At 42.3% G+C, this 22,718-nt stretch overlaps 1 protein-coding gene across 4 annotated transcripts; it reads right to left on the reverse strand.

Moving 5' to 3' along the window:
* Positions 1-323: 323 nt before the first annotated feature.
* ranbp3b (RAN binding protein 3b) lies at positions 324-22,158 on the reverse strand. 4 transcript variants are annotated; one of them, XM_076293790.1, is made up of 17 exons: positions 22,120-22,158; positions 19,208-19,263; positions 19,046-19,082; positions 18,756-18,842; positions 17,558-17,629; positions 15,461-15,526; positions 14,187-14,279; positions 13,187-13,287; positions 12,281-12,391; positions 11,707-11,810; positions 11,516-11,591; positions 11,232-11,325; positions 5,789-5,958; positions 5,524-5,644; positions 5,184-5,326; positions 1,826-2,012; positions 324-1,558 (listed from the first exon to the last, which is right to left on the reverse strand). In XM_076293790.1, exons 1-17 carry the CDS (start codon positions 22,139-22,141, stop codon positions 1,515-1,517), a joined length of 1,584 nt encoding a protein of 527 aa, XP_076149905.1. In that variant the 5' UTR covers positions 22,142-22,158; the 3' UTR covers positions 324-1,514. The 4 variants fall into 4 exon arrangements, with proteins under 4 accessions (XP_076149905.1, XP_076149904.1, XP_076149903.1 ...); XM_076293789.1 differs by having other exon boundaries at positions 12,281-12,394; XM_076293788.1 differs by having other exon boundaries at positions 14,187-14,291.
* Between the last annotated feature and the right edge of the window lie 560 nt (positions 22,159-22,718).

The following is a 22,718-nucleotide window of genomic DNA, read 5'->3' on the forward strand; positions in this document are numbered from 1 at the left end:
ACATCTCCTCTGGTGGCAATTAGACAAAAGAGACATCCTCAATGATGACATCGAGCTTTAAACGATTTCCGAGGCACAAAATGGAGGACAGAGATACTGGTGGGTATTCCAAGAACATGTTCAGTGACAAAACCTCACACTGGAATTAAATGATTTATCCTAATTAATCACTAAATCACATAGAATACCCTATTGTTTTTTTTACACTGACATTTAAAATAGATCTTTGGTCTTTCTAACACAAACACTAGCATATAACTAAGCTAAGTATTTGTTCATCCATTGGTCAGATATCAAAGAAACACAATCATTTTAGGGCACCATTTCATTTGTCTGGTTTTAAAGATTTATTCTGTAAAGTGTAGGAAGCATGGGATCCTATTAAATGGTGTTATATGAAATTAACAGGACATTCAAGGATTGGACAGACAAGATTTCATTCAAACTCTTACCACATAAAATAAACCTTAATTTCAACTTGGGTTCTGGAGAGTGGATAAAAAGTTAATATATCAATAAAAATGTTGCAAAATAATACAAACCATCAGAAATAAAAACCAATATCTGAAAGGCTGTTTTTAAATTCATGGAGAATTTGTAAGAAAAAATGGACCAAATTAACTGCAACATCTAGTGGATATTAAACCACAAAGGGAGACAAGTACATACACGGCGAGGGGTGAGATTCTCGTGCCTGTAAGCCTTAAAACAAAAACTCCAAAGCATGATAGCCTCAGTTGTTGGATTAATCTATTCAACACACCAACAAAAGATTTAACTACCACAGTGGAGGACTAAATGGTATTGGCTTAACCTACTAACCAGTGCATATGTATGTAGATGTGTTTTTATATATATAATAAAAAAAAAAAACGTCCGAAAAATAAATTAGAGTTTGAGTGAATGTTTCACTAGATGAGACAGAGGATATGGAGACAGAGGGGGTGGGGCAGGGAAGGGAGGGGTGGGGCGGGGTTGGGTGGGGATAAGAGTCCAATGGGTGCTGTAACCATTAGTGACATGACTGGTCAACAGTGAGTGTGTCATCCTTCTGGAAGGTCCCAGGTGACAGCAAGCTGTGGCTTGGCGAAGAATAAAAAAAGGTCCCATATTTAGAAACATGTGCCGTATTCAAAATGTAGAGGAGCTCCCTCGCTCTCATCAATATGATGAGATTCCAAGTCCTAAACCAAAATGGAAAAGTCTTTTTTTCTTGCAGTCCAAAAAATAAACCAAACAAAGAGAGAATAATAAAAAAAACACACACTGACAATTCCAAAAATTCCAGATTTACATTTAAATGCAAAGGGAAAAAGGGGGGAAAAACAACAAAAAAAAAACAACTGCACAAGTAGGGTGAAGGATTCCGACACAGGGTTAGATGTCTACTATCCCCTGGACTGCACTTGTCTGAGGGACCCGTGTTGGTTACGGGCTGTCCATGGAGATGCCTGCTCGTAAAAAAAAAAAAAATCCTTGTACAGCAGCTTCCTAGCAGGCAGATGCCAGAGATGCTATGTCCCCCCGGCCTCCTGGGATTCCCCTCCTTCAGAGGTACCTGCAGGGAGAGAGATTGTTGTTTCCATATACCCAGAATGCAACCCAGCGTATGTCTGTATGACTTGACTGATTGGCTAATGTTGCTCATAACATGGTAAAGGCCCAGTTTGAGTAATACAAATTCATAGTAAGGAATCTTTGTACATGCCCGTGTGTGTGTGTGAGCTTCATGTGCACGAGTGTGTGTGCATGTGCATCTGCGTGTGCAATACTGCAATCAATGTGTATGCCATACGTGTGTACATATAAGTGTGTGTATATTTACCGCTGGTGTTGGCCGTGGCCCCCTCTGCGCTGTTGGGCTCGTCATCGCTGTCGTCCTCGTTGGACTGGGGCACCTCAGGCTCAGGGCCTAGTGGGGCCGGCTCGGGCTCCTGCTCTGCCCGGCTCTTCAGGGCCAGGATGCGGTGATGCAGCGCGGCTGCTAACTGCCCTGCATCCTTCGAACTGGCCTGGAGGGAGAGGGGAAGAAATGTTTCTAGTGTCACTACTAAGCCAATGAAGAAAGAACAACACCAAAAGTTCTTGAACTTGAATCATGAAGAACACCAAAAGTTCTTGAACTTGAATCATGAAGAACACCAAAAGTTCTTGAACTTGAATCATGAAGAACACCAAATGCGAGCGTCCACTGGGCACCTGAAGCCGGGAAGACGGTATGTGACTCCACGATAAAAGAAGTCAGAAGTCGCACTTTGCCGTTTTGAGATACGTGGGGATATAGAATGAGTCTGCTAAAATGGTTGAACTTTACTTTTTGGTATAATTTCACAGCATTGTGACTACATTTCCATATTGTGAATCATTCATATCAGAAATTCATACCATCACAAATTCGTACCTTTTAAAAATGCTTTTTTTTTTTTTTAAATAGTTCTATTAATAGGTTTATGGTGTTCACAGACTTTCATAGCATCAAAATAGCAGCATCTATTAAGCTTTAAGCAGTGTTGGGAACATTACTTTAAAAAAGTAATTAGTTAGTTACTCACTACTTGTTCTAAAAAGTAACAGAGTTAGTAACTGAATTACTCTATGATAAGAGTAACGCGTTACCAGGGAAAGTAACTATGGGCCCTATCATGACATTCTAAAGTGCATCGTCACTCGTCAAAAGTCTATTCAAATTTAGTAGGATGTCCAGTTCACATTGGGAGGGGTTTGTTATCAAAAGTGGAGCGCATGGCGCAACAAGGTGTTCCTAGGTCTTTTAATCAGTCATATGGGTGTGTTTGGGGCGTAACATCATTTCAAACCAATGAGAATGACATCTGTCATTCCCTTTAACGGCGCAAAGCGCGATATGTCAAATAAATGCATCGGTATTTTGGAATTTAACGGCGCATTTGAAGGAGGCTGCTTGCGAGACTGTATGGAATAGTCATTCTTAAACCATGCTTTACTAAAACCTAGCATAGCCTTTACGCATTTGCACTCGTCTATTATTTGAACTCATTGGCAAAGTGAAACTAACTTCACCAAGGAGTCAGTCAACGACAAGACAGTTTTATGCAGTTACTTTCACTATTGACTGACAATGGGTTACCACCGAAAACATAGGCTGGAAAAAGCAACACTTACCCTAATGTTGCTCAAATGACTGAATAAAACAACATTTATCCTGCAGGAGTTGCTTAGATCTCGTGACAGTGCGTCTTCAGCTGTGCTCCTTACGTGTCTCTCGCCTCTCCCCTAATCACTTTTAACCGTCATTACCAATTTGCAAATGATGGTGAATAACTACTCATCATGAGATGTACAGTATTTCGTAATATCTTTATTCTAATTATGTTTCCCATTGTAATCGTGCAATTTGTAATGCTTTGCATGGACGTGCACTGGTGTGCGTTCATGAATGATAGAAGGATGGTGCGTGCACCTGCCAATATGACTGTTGACATGCGCTCTTAAAGGAATTACCCGGAGTAAAATGCACTTTAGATCAATTTACGGATGATTGGGAGTACATACGTTGAGTTGACATCCAAATCATGTCATTCGGATGTGTTTTAAGAAAGTTCGATGTTACCGTTTTTAGTCAAAACTCGTTAGCGTGGAAGTGAGAAGGGCATATTATTTCGCCGCCACAAAACGCTATTTTTATACCTCTTCTACAGTTCCAAACAATATTACACTTACGTGGTAGTGAGTAGAGGGTCCCTAAAGCCAAACCGAAGTATCCCGAGGTCTTTATGTGGTCGGATAGAGAGTCCAGAATGAATTTCATCAAGCCAGTACCTTTCCGGAAATGTTGTCATCTTTGCTCCCATCTTTAGGGGAAAGTTCACAATTTCTTCGCCGTTTAAAAAAAAAAAAAAAAAAAAACAGTCCAGTCCATACAACTTCATTTCAATTTCAAAAGAAATACTGGACTATGTTTTTTTTTTTTTTTTAAACGGCGACGAAATTGTGAATTTCCAGAGCACACTTGGCAATTGACTCCTACGGACTTTCCCCTAAAGATGGCAGCAAAGATGGCAACATTTCCAGGTGGTGTATGATAGCGATTTTTAGACAACGCGCCAGGCCCCTCCCTAGGTTGTTAATTGCCATAAACGTGCAAAATACCGAATTCAACTTTGCGCGGGTAAAAAACGAACTTTACGCCATGCGCAGGTGCCCAAAATACAGCCCCATTTGCATTACTGTTAAAAAAAAAAAAAGTTGCTATATGTCAAATAATGTGGATTTTTTTGAGCAGTTTTGAGCAGCCAGTTGAAATAGAGTAGCAGGCAGGTGTTTGTAGGCTACATAACGAACGAACGATCGATCGATCGATACTTTATTGATCCCAAAGGAGAAATTCAAGATATTGCACATCGATAGACCTACGGTTGACTTCAGCCTGTGTCATAGGTTTTTTTTTGTGAGGCAGAAAGATCCAGCTTTTGCTGCTTGGGAGGACTTTGCTACGAGTCCTTCTCTGCTAGTGGATGGCGAGCAATCATCTGTGGTAGAGGTATCGGTGTTTTTGGCCGCTAGCTTTAGATGCGTGTGTGAGATGCTTTATTAAATTAGAGTTGTCAACGGATGTTGACAAAGTCTTCACTCCTCGACATAATGTACACATTACATGCACGTTCTTGCCTTTGACCACAATGAATTTGAAGTAGTGCTTATATCTCCACCTCGAAAATACCAACTTTTCATCGGATTGCTCCTGACCTCTGCTGTTTCGTCGAATCTATATTTTAGCTGTTGCGTCTGTGTGTGTGGCGCGTGTGCTGGCAAGTGTGTAAAAACACTGGCTCTGATAGGCTACCATGAAACATGACTCTGCCTTAGCCAATCATAATCGCTTACGTCGTTATTAACCCACCTCCTCACTAGCTGTGAGCCAGGGGTGCGTTCGGATTACAGTTTATTCAATCAATGCATAGTAACGCACCGCATTTAACGTCCAGTAACGCTAACGCCGTTGTAACGACGGGAAAAGTAATTAGTTAGATTACCCCGTTACTTAAAAAATAACGTTGTTACCTAACACCGTTCTTTTAAACGGCGTTATTCCAAACACTGAGCTTAAGGCAAAATCAGGCCCAACATTTCATGATCCCTGAGACCTTGTCCTCACCAGGTCACCTACACCTGATTAAAGAGTGTTATTTGTTTATCCTGCATACCGATATGAGAAAGACTTTAACCCCCTGGTCCTCAGTGTCCATGGCAGTGATGCGTACACTCTTCTCGCTGGCCTTGTCCACCTGCATCTGAGGCCACAGCTTAGTGTTGAGGATCAGACGCAGACTCCCCTGGGTGCGCATCACTGAGAGGGGGACAGAGAGAGAGGGGGGAGAGAGAGAGAGAGAGAGAGAGAGAGAGCAAAAAACAAGGAGGGTGAATGAGGTGAGGGGAAAAAGGAAAACAAAACAAAGGCAGATTAAGTGCCGATTACCCCTTGCTCTCTCCCTGTCCAGGTAAATACCCCTGACCAGACGGCTTTAGGACAAGTGGTGGCCGTACCTAATCTGGACCGTAGCGTGCCGTCCTCAGTGCTGGCCATGTCGTTGAGCCGCAGCAGGCCTCGGCCTCGCTCGATCCACGACTGCGCCGTCTTGTCGAACACAAACAACTTGCACTGCATCTGTGGAGGACGCCAATACCCCGGCAGCCATTAGGTCGCCAGTACACAAACATTCACAACAAACAACATTCATCAGATTCAAAATCAATTAAAAAAATATTTCAACACTACAGATCTGGCTGCAGACCAGGAGAGGAGCCCCACCTGTAACACATTGCTCTCCGACTCCTCGCCGGTGCGCACCTCCACCTTCTCCAGAATGCACTTCTTGGCCGTGGCTTTGGTGTAGGCTGCCGCCGACTCCTCCAGAGACTCCGCCACACTGTTGGCTGCTACTGCTGCTGCCGCTGCTGCCGACGCCGACGCTGTTGAGGCTGGGACAGGAAAATTAACAGCAGACAGCACATTTGTTAGACACACACACACACGCTATTGCACCAAAACCTAGCAAACCAACTCCACAAAATAGCTTACAAATTAGCTATAGGACCACACTATGGGGGATCATAAAAGCAATGTAGTTGCAGTGAGGTAACCATGCATGAGAGAATTCATTCCAACAGGTCCAGTGTGACTACATTCTTTTGAATAGTGTAACCAGGTGTTCAGTCACACTGTTGGCCACTGTTGTTATGATGACAAACACAGTGCAGATTCGATACACTCACCATGGCAACAAAACCTATTGATATTCTATTGCAGTCTAATATGGCACAAGATCTCCAACTCTATGGCACCAAATCATGACCACAGGCAAAGTTTCTAATCAGCTACATGGCACTGTGAGGACGACCAGGGTTGAGTATTCAACGGACCTGCACACAGACCCATCTTTGACCGGTTATTCTCAGGGATTAAAGTGAAAAAAAATCGTTTGACTGAACTTTTTTCAGGCCATAAGTCATACGTTGTTCATATCTACCTATAGAGATAGCACCCCTTTTGCGGTCGCGACCTATTGGTTTTTAATGTACAAAAAGATGCAAACAGCAAAGTAAAGGGAGTATTCGCCTTATTCACACAGCGGCCATTGTTTAAACCAAAACGAGGCTACAGGGTACACTTACTATATAATTAATGCCACCTACAGGTGAATGCATAGAACATAACAATCCTATGGTTTGTGTACCCTGTAGCCTCGTTTTAGCCGCCAATGGCCGCCATGTGAATTAGGCGAATTGAGAGTGTTCTTGATTGAGATTGAGTTTTCCTGATGAACAAAAATATATTTTAGTACCATCCCTGACCATTGCTGATTAGCCATTGCTGTTCTTTTCTACTGCAGCAATATTGTAGAAAGGCTTTAACACACTCTTATTTAATTACTTCAGGCCAAAAGTGTTTAAAGGGGAGATTTTTTTCTTGTTAATATGCAATTCAACACCAAGTAAAATCTATAAAATCAAGTTTGCAAGACTTCCCATTTCCTCATCAAAGTAACAAATCAGAACATTCTAGATATTGTTCATATTTCCATTTGTTGCCTCATCCGCATTTAATGATAACATGGTAATTTTGAGTTTTACAGACAACTCAGTTTTCCAATGAGCAGCAATACTGTGTGTGCTCATGCAGGAGGTCTGTGCATTTGTAACGACAATCTGGAGACGGCGCTTTTGTCTTCAGCAACATATTGTATAAGGTTGACAAGAGGTTGCGATATGGTTAAGGACAGGTCGTGTTGCGCTATGAAAGAACATGCGTAGCCTACTTTCTAAACGTAAAAACGGTCAGCCATAGATAAACGTAGCCTACCTCTGTCGTGGTGGCTAGTTGCACCAGGTAGGGAAGATGTCCTGAAGTGCACGAACGTTAACCTTATGGCGGTCTTCTGATTGGTGGCGTGCTAAAACGTTTTCCTATTGCATCCATAAACAATTTTCTTGCAGCGAACCGCGCAAAAGCAAACTCCTGGCACTTTAATTTCTTTACACCATGGCTTGTTAGTTCTCCCCTGTTTCCAACAGCTGCCCATCTGCATTTATTTTTTAACTTTTGACACCTGCCTTCCTTTAGCAACAACGCATCCATGACAGCTAGTGGCCTTGCCAAATAGACGCACACAAATCATGACGCTAATATGCGAGGTTCTGGTAGGCCCACTGGTTATGGTTTTGTGCTATAAATTAATATTTTATAGCAAAGTTTTAAGTTGACTATTTTAATTGTATGGTTATTTTTTGTCAACATACACTCACAACCTATTGTCGTTAAAAGTGAGGCCTAAGCAAAATAGGCTACAAGGCTGTCTGTGCGTCACAAACACGACCCCCTTACTCGACACGCTCAGTCAAAACCTTCCGTCGCAAATTGTGAAAAACATTGTTGTATGTCATAACAGACGGGATAATAAATTGCATAGGCTACGGTTTATATTGCGTCGCTTTACACATAATGTTAGTTGCATTGATTAAAAACTGTAACAATAATAGTAGCCTACATCGGGTGGCATAGCAGGCTATCTGTTCAAGTCATAGGTGACACCCAAAATGAATGACCTCCCCAAGAGTTCGCGATAGTAAGTGTCTACATTGATGCACGGAAAGAACACAGCCTCCGAATTCACACATAGAGCTCACAATATCATATCCAAAAAAGTTAAACGGATTGGCCAACCTCATCAGCTGTCTCGATTGTGTCACTATAATCCAACTTTTAGACCGTTATAGTCCTCCATACGTGTTCTTTTTTTTAAGCAAACGCCCGAGACAAGTGTGTAGCTACAACATACAAAGCGAAACTCATGGCTGACGTAGGCCGTATAGGACGTATCTTCTTGAGCGGTCACCGATTGAGACACAGAAAGTTCTCAAGAACACTATTAGGTCTTTAAACATTTACCTAATATTTGTAGTTGCCTTAAAAAAGGAAAAGGAAAAGCAAAGGTGACAGTCCCCCCCCCCCCTCCTATTTTTTTTCTCATCGGATCTGCATCGATCTCAAATATGACATTTCTAAAATCAAATTGACGGAAATCCGTCCTATGACGGAGAACTTTAATCCTTGTATTCTACAATCATTCTGGAGGCAAGAGAAGCTTGCAGAGGACCAGGCGGAGTACAGCTCAGAGCAGAGCCCAAGAGGCTTTGGCTATCTGAAGGACTACTGGCAGTAGAGTATAGACATTAGAAGGGTGCAGCAGAGTGGGCTCAGTATGAACGGCTTCCTGCTCCAGTCACCATTGGTCAATCATGAAATCTTGAGCTGAGATCTTGAGACTCGAATGTGGTTGAATTTTAGTCAATGAATGATGAGAATTTCAACTTCAAAACAGGTAGAGAAAATAAATTATCAGAAGTCTCAGGGAGCACGCAATTCCTCCAAACAGTTAAACTCTACAACTTTTTTTATGAAAAACAAACACACACACACACACACACACACACACACACACACACACACACACACACACACACACACACACACACACACACACACACACACACACACACACACACACACACACACACACACACACACACACACACACACACACACACACACACACACACACACACACACACACACACACACACCTTAACAAGTGTGTTCACCTTCACTGTGCTTGGTGAGAGCTCTGAGTGTGTTCTCTAGGGGGCGGTGACAAACTGTCAGGCATGCAAACTGGTCAGGGGTGAAAAAGGTGAGAAGGGCACGCGAAGTGACAATAGTGCATAGCTTCCACGGAGTATGAAATGGCCCAAAACCAGAGATTTACAAAGAAAACAAACTATAAAATCACTAAAAAATGTGTTCTGGCCAAAAATATCATATGTATGATAAAAATAAGTGAATATAAAAAAAGTGTCTTCTTCTCCTGTTTCTCCTTAAGTGTGAGGGGCCCGTTGCACTGTTTGGCAGCATGCTTCAGCATGGCCCTCCTCTCCTCCTAAGCAATCTACATGAGTTTTCTTTCTTTCTTTTTTCTCTGTGCCTGAAGTTCAGACATTTCTGAAGATTTCAGGCCTATTGGACATGAAGACATAGTAGGCATAGTATTAGAATAAAGATGATAAGTTTGAATATTTGTTGAACCAAACCATGTGAAACTTGCTTGAGATACACACTGTTTCAGACTAACATTATATAAAATAGGGTAGACTAGACTAATTTGTAAAATCGATTTGAAATGTTTTAACTTCCTATGGAATGGCCATTTTTGTGTCTAGACCAGGTCGTGTGAAGCCGTGTGCAAAAGTAGATCAAAATAAAATGAAAAATGAGTCATTTAGACCATTATTTGCTAAGGTATGCTCATGTGTTTTAAGATGGATTATACATCTGCACAACAAATATTGGATAAAACAATGGATAAAAATATGGATTCCTGTGACTATTTCAATACCCAATTTGCTGCATCTATCTTATTGATAAGGATACACACTGCAGCTAGAAGGTAGGGAAGCACCAGAGGGGGAGGAGGGCAATTTGATACAATTTAATTGAGACATAGTAAGATTAATCTGACAATGTAAAGCACTATACAGATTGTACATGAAAAAGGTTGTCATATATGGATTCCCAAGTGTCCAAGCTTTCAAATGGTGTATAACATTACTATGCTACATAGCAATATGGTGCAATTGATTTATAATGTTGGGGGAGAGGGGGTGGGTGTGTTGTGGAGGGCACACTGTTTCATAACAAGTGTTATCCTGCAGCCTAGGTTACTTACAGATTGTGGCATTGTGCTAGTTAGTTTGTTTAACCAACCAATAAAGTTGTGTTGTGTGAATAGTGTTCACACTACATGTTAAACTGTAGCCTACCCTATAGGCACAGGCTACTTCAGATCAGGTCACTGAACGTTTCTTAAAGACACGTCAATCAACACTGATTTTGTCTCTGAGCAAGATCAGTATAGCAAAGATCAGTATAGCAAAGGCTAATGTGAATAATTAAAGAGTTAAATGTGAATAATTAAAGAGTTAAACGTTTTGCACATCCCAGTTTAGGAGACATTTAACTCTTTAGGTTATTCACATTAGCCTTTGCTATACTGATAAGGTCTGTGTATTTGCTTCACCTTTTGCCGATCTAGACCAAGTACAGCACGTAACCTATTCATCAAATTAACTCGTTGTGTCTATATTTCTGTCTCATATCGCTAACTTTAACAACATTAAAACAAAACCGCCAATGCTACATTGCTACACTAATGTCAACGTCTTTTGCTAACAGAAGTTGAAAGTTTCAACTAGCCCACCTGTGACATCTCTAGGCACCTTTCCTCGCCGTGCTCACATTCCAGCTGACATTTCAGACGCATCTAGGCCTATCTGCGCTCACAAAAGGAGGCTATACCTGCGCGAGCGTTCTGTTCACGTTGCCTCTGCAGCAACAAGCTTCCACTGATGTTTAGTAAACGCACATAGCCTAACATTCGTTGCTGAAATTTTTAATGGCGCTCTGGCAACACCAAGATGTGTTTGCGTCTGCACAATAGTAAACTCAGGTCACGTTGACCCCCCCTTAAATATTTTCTCATCGGTTCTGCACAAACCACGTAAGTCAGTCTTTTTGGATTCAAAACGGCGAATTTCGCCGAAAGGTGAGGAGTTTGCATGCCTGAACTTTGCTTGGTGAGAGCTCTGAGTGTATTCTCTAGGGGGCGGTGACAAACTGTGCTGGAGGAGAGAGGACTCACCCTTCTCCGGCGTAGCCTCCTGTGAGGAGGGCTCAGACACAGGAGCCGGGCTCTCTCTCCCGCTCCCCACACCCTCGCCACCTTTAGGGGGGCTCTGCAAGTACACATACACGCAAAGTTGATGAATAATCCTTCAGTTCGGCTGTGTTTAAGCAAAAAAACTAAAAAATTAAAAAAACACAGCATATGCCTAAAGGGAAATGCTGGTTAAAACATGAATGAGTGTGTTGCAAAAAATGTCTTCAGGGTCCCACTTCTAAAGCCTTGTGAAAACACTGACTCACCAACACTCGCTCCGACATATTCTGCCCAAAGACAAACTTGGCCTCCTTGTCTGTGTTGTTTGTGGCATTCTGAGAGCTGAAAAAAAGGCCAGAAACAATATTTGTTTTACTGGGCACTGCTACCCAGTTACAAAACATTATTCTGATTATATTTTAAAATATTTAAAAAAATACTTTAAAATAGGCGTTACCTGGGGGTACCTATATACTGCAGGAAGTAATTCGTTCCACCTGGCTGGGAATCTGGCGTGGCAGGGTCTTTCGTCTCATTGGCTGCACTGCTGTTCTCTTCCACCTACAGTCACACAAACATTCTATATGCTAAAAATCTCCAACCTAACAAGACCTCAAGACTTCAAGTGATCATTTAAACATGTCATGCAGTCAGTAGCTGGGTGTCTATTCAACTTCTTCCTGAATTTGCATGTTTGACCGGGAAACATTGGGAATTAGATGGTAAATATGCGGTGTCCTTATCGCCTAAAAAATATATCCCTTTTTCAAAGTTCCTCTAGTCTCTGGAGTCCCCCTGCCCAATCATTTCTCATCTGCATGAATCTCGTGACGTATGGGTGACCTATTTTGACAGCAAAAAGGTGAGGAGTTTGCATCTAGGTACTATACGTTTCCGTAAACGTTGCCCTGACCAGATTACATTTTGATGAAAATTTGGCTGAAATGTGCAAGTGCTTCAAATATGTGAATGAACTGAATGGGAATTGGTTACAATCTTTGTGTTTTCAAAGACGTACTGGACACACTCACCTTGGCCCGCTCTCTGATGTTCTGGCCAAACACAAAACTGGACTCTTTGAGCGGATCCTTCTTTTCATTATTCTGGCCACTTGGTTCACTCCCATGGTCCTTGTCATCATTCTGCTGTGGAAAAATGTAGACAAAGTGCACTTAAAAAAATAAATGAAAATAATAAATGAAAGAAACACTTACTGAAGCGGTTCTACACGCCTAAAGGACACAATTACCATACCGCAGGGAATGGCTCGTTTCAAACCAACAATGGCTGCTATAACTTTTAGACAACCTTGCACGATACTTATCTGTCCAGCAATAACTGAATATAAAAAACAGTGTAAGTAACACATGTAGACACATGTAGGCGTCACATAAGGGATAATGTATAGATTGGCGGTCATCATGGAGAAAATAAGTCCCGACAGGCGAACCGGACCCCGATGTGCCAGAGGAGGGTTCTTGCTTCGCCCTGAAAGGACTTCTTTTCCCAATAATGACTGCTGTTCTATACATTATTCCGCTTATTATACGGCTACTTGCCAAAGCGAAAAAATAAACTCCACATGATGTCTCTCTCTTCTTTATTTGTTACCGTTTCTTCGTTGCGAATAGCTCGCAACACATGCTGAACTTGAATCAAACATTCTTTACAATACAGCTGATCAACCGTCTGCTTTCACGTTTGAATAAAGTTCCATTGCAAGAAGTGACCAAACTACTTGTGGAGTGATATGAAAGACGTGAATAAGAGGCACAAAACCCACAACGGCCTGTTATACATAGCAACGGTTTGTTATACAAAATTATCAGACCTCCAAACGTTGGGAAGGCCCATTTAAGTGAATGGAGCATTCTACAGCATTATGAAGAGAGCAGTGTATTAAAGTAACATGCATGACACTACTCCTGGTCCCTCACCTGTGGTTTGTCCGATTTTTCTACGTTGTTCTGGATGACAGTCGGAGACTCTGTTGCTCCGTCCGAGAGTGTCCCCACCCCATTCGTCCCACAACTTGATTCTACAGGTGAGAGGGCAGGCCAAGAGGTTAACAAAACAAGCCTTCTGACCAGCACATGCACAGCACACAGCTACACTATGGTGAGTAGCCGAACACCAGTCAGTTATTCGTGAGGCATACATGTGCTATGTATGCCAGAACAACTCTTCTTCCTGGACTCAGGCTTGAGGTTATATATTGGTGTGTGTGTGTGTGTGTGTAACTGCAGCAGTTTTTAGATGCAGCGGGTGAGCATGCGTGTTTGTCTCCATGAGTTAAAACATGCCTATGTGTAAGTCAAGCAGACTCAGAATACCAAAATGGAATCATGCATGTGCATGCATTAATCTGCATGTGTCTGACAGATTCAACGGACTCTGTAGGTCTTGGTATGCAGTGTGTGCATGTGGGAGTGACTCAGTGTGTGCGTGTGTATAGTCACTCACTGGACTCAGTGTAGATCTTGGTTGGCTGTGTGTGTGTGTGTGTGTTAATATGTGTGAGCGAGAGAGACTCACTTGGCTCTGTGTATGTCTTGGTGGGCAGTGTGCTGTGTATGTATGTGTGTGTGTTAATATGTCACTCACTGGACTCTGTGTAGGTCTTGGTGTGTGTGTGTGTGTGTGACACTTACTGGACTCTGTGTAGGTCTTGGTGTGTGTGTGTGTGAGACACTTACTGGACTCTGTGTAGGTCTTGGTGTGTGTGTGTGTGTGTGACACTTACTGGACTCTGTGTAGGTCTTGGTGTGTGTGTGTGTGTGTGTGACACTTACTGGACTCTGTGTAGGTCTTGGTGTGTGTGTGTGTGTGTGACACTTACTGGACTCTGTGTAGGTCTTGGTGTGTGTGTGTGTGTGTGACACTTACTGGACTCTGTGTAGGTCTTGGTGTGTGTGTGTGTGTGTGTGAGACACTTACTGGACTCTGTGTAGGTCTTGGTGGGCGGCGCCTGCAGGACAGCGGGCCGGAGGACGCTGCGCTGCTGCTCCTTGGGCTTCTGGCTGGGCACGCCTGGAAAAGAACCTGCTAATGGATTGGATCTGAAGCTGAACGCCCCACAGAGCTGACCTCAACGCTCAACCCTGCCGCAACTCTTACCCACCTCAATACGCAAACACACTCACAACAATCAAGCCACTCGCCTCCCCAAACACACACACAAAATTTTAGTCCCCGACCCTGCCACGGGCCCTCAACCTTACCCACCCATGGTTTAATCCACACCATTCACACTCGCTCTCTCCCCCTCTCTAACTCTCTCTCACACACATCCAATACAACCTGCTTCTCCACACCCCAAACACACAGCTTAAAATCAGTCTGGGAAAAATGGCCAAATTATCTAACAGCTAAGGGTGTCACGATTTCGATTTTATTTTGAAATCGATCGAAATTACATCTCAATCTCGAACTTCGAACTTAAAAGTAGAATCGACGATGCAGCCACACCCCCAACGTCACGTCCAGCATGTATGCCAAGACGCACAAACACACGAACTGCAGCGTCAACACTCCTCTAATTTTAGGCTGCAGCCAGTTAAAATATACACATCAACCTACCGAAATCAAAGCCCCTCTTGCTACTTTGAAATCACCGGTGTGGAAGTATTCATTCATTCACGTCAATTAAAACTAACTTAGCCTACTCAACTTGCAAGTGAAAAGGTGATCTAGTTACAGTCCAAAGTTACTTTTAGGCTTAAAATGCACATTGATAAGTACATATTCCATGAACACTAACCTTGGGTCTCCTAGGCATGTGCTGAAACAATCAAATTATCATTCTGTGTTGTTTCATTTCACTATGTTCACGTCCCTGTTTTAGCTTAATGTTAGTTCTGTTTACATTACAACCTCACGGTTGGAACGGTTTCAAAATAAAAAGCGGTTTCAAAATAAAAGCCAAAAAGAGTAAATAACATAAGTAATGCTTTAATAGTAATATAAAAAAAAAGATCGAAAATCGAATCGAATCGTGACTTTAAAATCGAAAATTACATCGAATCGAGGATTTGAAGAATCGTGACACCCCTACTAACAGCACAGCAAAACAACATAAGCCTTAACTCCTTCGCCTAAAACCACATCCCTCTTAAAGGGTTCTCATGCCTATAAGGTCAGAAAGCTTGCATAGCCTCCCGATACACACAACCCCACCTGCATTAGCCTGGCCCAGGGATAAGCACTCTTACCTGCGCTGGGCGCCTGCCCGTGGATAAGCGTCGGAGGCTTCAGGCGAAATCCCACAGGCTTTTCCTCTGTGGACAGACGAGAGAACTCACGTTAGCTAAGAACTGGACTGGAATTGTGTCAGTAAAACACACAGTACTGCACAATGGCAACAGCAAGCAACATGAACATAGAACTTTGGCCAGACACCAGAGTCATGCATCAGACAGGCATCAGTTGGGTGCGTGAACGCAAAGCTTCTGTGGAGAACATGGCTGGCTGTGTAACCACTGAATGTGCACCAGTACATCACGTCTGCGCCTCGTCTCTCTGCTGCTTCCAAGTGTTGGTAGAGCAGAAGGAAGCTCACAGGGAACAAACTGAGAATGTGTCCTGTCGGTGTGGCGGGCTGTCTAAACTGCTACTGGCTACAAACACAACATCAACACCAAGCCAACGGTGAGGAGGCCGAGTGAACCACGCCAGACCACTTAACCGCAGATGGCAGGAAAAAAAAAGATGTACAAACACAAAGCATAAAACACCGCAAATTATATGCTATATATTTCCTGTCTGGCTGTGGTTGGATCGAAGAGGAATGTCTGCAAGTTAGGTGTGCGTGTGGCCCGATCTTGCAATGCAAGTGCTTTTTCTGGCATATTTCAATACCACTGCTTCTTCTGTATTCTGTAGGGAGGCACTCTGACATAATTGTTGCAGCCCTACTTGCAGCTACATAGAGATTTATTTTTCTCATCACTGATTCAAGTGTTCAGGACAAACTTCATAAGTGAAACAGCCTCCTTTCCCATTGGAGCACTAATGAAACAAGATCGTGAATATAGAAAGTCTGCCTGAGGCAAAATGATTCACGTGGAAGAACAACAATGTTCCAGGACGGCAATGATGTACTACGGCAAACACTGCTGCTAAGACTCACGCTAATCATGTCTTAGCCTAAACATCAACTCAAACAGCACTGAATGCCGTCATATCTGCCCTCAACATAGGCACACCACACAAGCACACGGTGTGGGTTCCTCTTAACAGTCGCTTTCCTTCTTTACGCTAATCTATTTTGACCGGATTAACGGGGCCAGTGGACCTGGAAACTAATTTAGTCTCAAAACAGGCCTAATATTCATAGCACTTTCAGTGGTGTGAATGCCCTAATCTCCATATTTTACACTTGTCAGGGCACAAGCTAACAACAAAAACAAAACAAGGGTGATGGGAAGTAGGGATACAGGATCCGTCTAAACACATTGCATTAATAGTCTAACAGAGAACTCTACGATTGCTGACCAACTTAAAGTATCTACCAGGATTGCTGCTCTTCTGATACATCGCACCTCCCACCCACAGATGCCTCACCACGGCTGGTGATTCCTTAACCCCAACCCCCAAAGGCCCTTCACAGTGACAGCCCAGTGAAGCAGGAACATCCCTGCTGACCACTTCCAAGAGCCCACCTCAGGCCTGAAAACCTACTTCTGCACATTCCTTTCAGCTTGGACCGCTTTGCTCCACACTAGCCTATTTTTTGCCTCCTCTCTGGCTGACTGCAGAGCTCTGAGCGGCCCTTGTGCACTCCACTCTGCACCGCCTGCCAGTCTGGTTGCCACTTCCCTTTGTCTCGGAAGGTGCCGGAAATAGACATGCACATGAGACACTCTGGGCATCTTCACATCTATTTTCTTTCTAGCCTTTCTCGCTCCTGTTCTCTCGATCTAACTGAGGCAGTCACCATGGTTACTCCAGAGCACGCCTGACACAGTATAAATATGGTCCCTTATTATAGTGGATAAAAACAAGCTTGACTGCAGCGAGCAGACATTGGTTAGCCGTGCACCAAATGTCCAATCCCCTTTGCCAACCGACACTGACACACACAGACACAAGGCTCCAAAAAAAATCCTCACCATCTCCATATGCATGCTAGGCAGTTTATAATGTACCCACAGGGAAAGTGACAAGCTTCCAACACACTACCCAAGTGATTCATTTATGCAGCACAAGGAGTCTTGAGAGTGTTTCTCTGTTCAATACACTCTGTGTGTGTGTGTGTGTGTGTGTGTGTGTGTGAGTGAGTCGTTTTTAAGTAAGTAATAACACTTCACCTGGCTCTGAGTCAGAGTTCCCAGTAGGAGACTGGCAGAAACTTGAGGGCATGAACACATTATTCTTTGAAACTGCAGAGAGAAGAGGAGTAAAAAGGAGAGAATAGAGAAAAGGAAGTGCAGAAGAGGTATAGAAGGGGAGAGCACAGAAGAGGGGTAGAAAGGAGAGAATGGGAGAGAGAAATGGGTTAGGCAGGTCAATGCCTTCAACTGACAAATAGGGGAGGAGGGCAAAAACAATGTTACCAGACTTACTGAACCTCAAACACAGACACACACACAGATCAAAATACAGATTAAAGTCTAAAGGCCATAGGAGTAAAAATAACCACATGATAATACTACTGCCGTATCCGATTCTTCGCTCTTCCAATGCAGGTCAAAGCTTATAATTGTTTCCCTGTGATTTAGTCCACAGACATATTAATCACCATTTTAAATCATCTCTTAAAAGAGAGGGAAAGAAATCATAAATCATAAAGCTTGAATCAGCCAACAACTACCAATTAATTGTAGAAATGTAGTCAGAACACTGCAGCAGCAGACTGTTTACACTGGCTAGTCAACAAGCAAACAAGACATGGAGCTCACAGGCTTTACAGTCATAAGATCTAATTTAATTTGGATTCTGACATATTACACAACATATGAATGATCCAGCCAACAATATACTGTTTCAGCAGTTCAACAACGTGCCTAAAAGACAAATCCAATCACGGTGAAAATGGGAACATTTTATTTGTGATTTCCTGTGCATTGATTACACTGTAGGGTAAAGAGCTAATTTAATGGGTGCTAAACGATGGTGCAGTAGCACAACACTTAGCCTCGAGTAACATGGTAACAGGCTTCTCTTTTTCAGACCAGAGGCTGCGCTTACAACACTGGCCTACCAAGATTTGTATCCTTTTCTGAGGCTTCCTCAACCCCCAAACCAAAATCAAACGGTTCCAAATATCAGAGTCAAATAGTTCTTAAAACATTTTGCAATGACATTCAATTCTGAGCGTCACAAAAAGCCACATCAGTGCTCTTCCTTCTAATACATATTGACATACTAGGCTATATGTTGATCAACATCCCAAATGCCAAACACACTTTTTCACTTTTGGGTAAAGAGTTCACCGCTGCAAAGACATAATGGAGTGCATTGCATGCTTGCTTCACCTCTGAAACCTGCTGTAGTGTCCATGCTCACCTGAGTTAGACGGAGGAAACTGTGTTAAAGATGATGTTCTCTCTCTCTTCACTGGAGGACAGTATTCACTCTCCTCCCGTTCTGAATCTGAAACAGAACATGTTTTAGCATCTATGAAAAATAAAAAATAAATAGTTTATACTCAAATTACTCTGGGTTACAAAATAGATGGCATGCAAAATTTCACCAACATATTAAATGGGGGATACTAAAAGAGATATTTAGATGTCCATTTAGATCTCTCTCTAAATGGGCCATGAATGAACACCTCAATGTATACATGCACTCACCCTCTCCATCTTCAGCACTTGACCCATCGGCCGATCGCTGAAAGAAAAAAAGACACGAGGATCCATTGGGTCAGAGAAACTAGAGCTTAAACTGGCAATTTCACTCTACACACTCTGTTCAAGTAAGCCCTTAGTGAGTGGAAGACTGTGCATCAGACTCACCTTCTGTGCTTTATCTTTCTGAAAGACAAAGACTGGAGGGGCTATGGCAGGCTTCTCTGTTTGGGAGAAACAAACACAGTGTGAGATAATAAACAAATACTGAGGTAACAATGAACACAAACACATGCATGTAGCCCCTGGCATAATATTGTTTAATGCAAAACCTCTCACGCATGTTTAACACTCTCCTCTCCCTAAACAAAGCTCATAATCACAAGGTGCATCATACCAATGTCCTCACATAACAAGACCAGAGGTGTCAACAGATGAGGTCTTGCTCAAAACAGAGTATGCTGCAACTTGAAAAAAGGGAAATATTACTTCTGCAAACACTGCTTATTGATTTGTATGTTGAGTAAAAATGAATTAGGCTAGAGTATTACTGGACTGAGATGCCAGTCTATTGAGGCTTAGCTATTAAACTGCACCTCATGCATGACTGAATGGACGCATGCAGGCATGCATATAATGTACTCACAAAGCAATAAAGCCCCTAAGCTTTATGCTATTAGGCCAACTAATTCTTACCAAACACCTCTCTTTAGCAACCAAATGCTAATGAAATTGGGACTAAAACTAACACCTAAATGTAAAGCATGAGTGGGCAATCCCGTTTAAAAATGTGTCTTTGTTTTCTCACATACAGGTGTCCATATGACATGTTTTGTGTCCAAAATGTGTTACTTTACTTTACTGCTGCACAGCAGCCAAAAGGCTGCTCCTGCACTGGAAAAGTAGCCACTACCTTTGGAAACTACACTGCATAAAAGCATTTATAAAACATTCAAAGCAAGGCTATATACATGAACAATACAAGATATCACACAAAATGGGACACATTCCTGGCTGAGATACAAATACGAATCCAAAATCAATCCAGTTTTTATGATGGCCATTTTCGACCTAAACCAAGACAGGATCTCCGCTGTATGCCTTTAGTTGTGGTGGAGCATCAACAGTCTTCATAACAGTGACAAAAAGTAAAGGGAAAAGCAAGGCACAATGTTGCCCCTTTGTCCCCGCCCTTGACAAATAAAAAGATACATTTATTCAGACCTACACAACAGGAGTCCCGGTATACACTTGTATTACAAGTATTACTTGATTTGGGCTTGGAAAAATGATTCACGAGAGTGGATGTTCAAACACTAAATGCAATGGGCTGCATCACTGGCTATGATGTGACCATAGGCTATTAGATATTAAACTGTTTTTTTTTATTTTTTTTATCCAATTTAAAAACGTTGTTATCTAAACGTAGAACTGTCTCCTTCAAGGATGAAACGGGATGAAACGCAGCCGCGTATAAAAGGATGCATTACAGTCGGTTGGGTGGGCGTATCCGACCTGGCTATCAGAAAGCTGGAGCTTAAGAGCCAACTAGCAGCAAACGTTTACGCAAATTTGCCTGAACGACTTGAACTGCTACGTCAAGCCAAACACGTGAATTTAATTACACAATACAAAAACTCGAATATTCAAAAAGAATAGTGAATTAAACATGAGAGAAAAGACGTCTATTACAATTCATATTGCCAAATCATACATCATTATTAGGTCCAGCTCTATACCATGCTAACTAACTATTCTAGCAGGCTAAGTTGAGACAGCCAAGTTGTGTCTGTCAAACATGTTGCTGGAGGACAGTAAGGAAACGCGTTTGTGAGTGGCTGACAAATAACGTTACCCTTGGACAGTGTTCAGGTGTAAAATAACGTTTGCCTGGCTTTAGACAAGCCAGCTGCTAACGTTAACGTAACATCGGTTCAAAAAAAGAATGACAACCTGAGCCGATTAAGACCATCGTTCACATCACATATAACACAGGGATAGCTCACAAAATAACTGAACTATTAGGCCTGACTACTGTATACTGACCCCCAACCGATGCAATCGAGTTATCTGAGCTAAAGTTAGCACAGATTAACGTTACAACAAATATTTGGAATGTTGACCCACAGCTACTAGCTAACGTGGTGGCATGTGGTAAGCAATTATTGCCTCCATCAGTGTTGTATGCGGCAGGCATACGTCAAATACAAAGCTACTCACTAACCTAACAGTTAATCGCAAATGGGTTATTAACATTAACCTTAACATTAGTCCTAGCCAGTAAACCACGTTCACTTAAAAAAAATGCAGAACGCATTGGACGTTGAAGGGGGCTAATTGCTAGGGGCATCCCACCGAAAAAAACTTTACAAATCCAAAGTGATAAGTTACTGGCATTAGCTATAGGCGTGATTATACTGTAATACATTCCACTATTTGAATGGTAAAGGCTTATAATTGTTGCCTTACCATTACGTTATTTGGCTACCTGGTTAGCTTGCTAATAAACGTCCAAGATTCTAGGATTCACATAGGATGTCTAACGTTACACTGTGGTTTCCATTGTACGTAACGTTTATATTATTTTGCGAGCTGGGTAGATGACCAAAACCCTCGTGCATGCAGCGAGTTGTCTCTTGATGACAGAGTTTTCCTTGCAACCGGTACTTATGTCAGCTAGCAGGGTGATCATAAACTGAACAGCTTCTCTAGTCCCCGCCTAAAATCAAAGACGCGAAAGGCCGGGAACACAGCTAAGTAAAGCTACGCTAGCAAGTATAGCTAGTTGATCAGCCTAATTGCCCATTTCCATGAACTGTGAGCTAGCAGTGCTAATGTTGTCTGTAAGGTACCAAGTTAGTCGATGGCAATATAGCATCAGCTAATAAGCTAATGCTAGCTAAACGGCGTTTTCATACTAGCTATCTCATCTGTCATGTTAATCCCTACTACAAATCGGTACTTGAATGTCTGGTCATACCTGCTACATTTGCATAGCTTTTAAATTGAAAGCTTTACCAACACCGCCTTTAAAAACATTTCTTTGTTTTGTTATATCAACACTCAATCTCAATGCCTACCTTCGTTTGCCAAGTCCGCCATTTTACTTCGCCGCGCACACCCACAAAGCAATGCGCCAGACGAGTATTCAAAGCCTCTTTGGTCCGAAACATCAAGGCAACAGTAAACTACCGTATAGCTCCACAGTTAATATTATTCCGGCAATTATTGTAAAATACCAGAATAATAAGTGGATAAATAAACAGATATCTGTTTTGTGAAAAAAAAAAGTTATTATGTTTCTCCTTAGTTATGAATAGTCTGAATGACAAGTAGCCTAAAAAAAAAGGTAGAATTCTCCCCAAACATCACAATTTTTGAGTAGGCCTTGATGGTGTTTTATTGTGTTTTCCATACATTTTAAGGTTTAAAATCAAGTAGGGCGGGAATTAAGTTAGTTCGAGTTAGACTTCACTACCACTAGGTGGAGTTAGTGGTCATCAACAAGGGGCCGGGGCCCACTACAATGAAGGGCTTCGGGAATTATTTTATGAAATTATTTTAGTTATTTTTTCACTATCTGGGCATGTAGGCCCTATGGTCAATGGGAAATTGAAATGAAACTCTTCACCAGGGAGGTCAAGCTCCTGCTGAGGGACTGAAACACAACCTTTAGGTC

The sequence above is a fragment of the Alosa pseudoharengus genome, unplaced genomic scaffold (assembly GCF_046254945.1).
Source record: "Alosa pseudoharengus isolate Yale_2024_CS ecotype anadromous, Long Island Sound unplaced genomic scaffold, YU_APseudo_1.1 YU_APseudo_1.1_scf_2, whole genome shotgun sequence".
Taxonomy (NCBI): Eukaryota; Metazoa; Chordata; class Actinopteri; order Clupeiformes; family Clupeidae; genus Alosa; species Alosa pseudoharengus.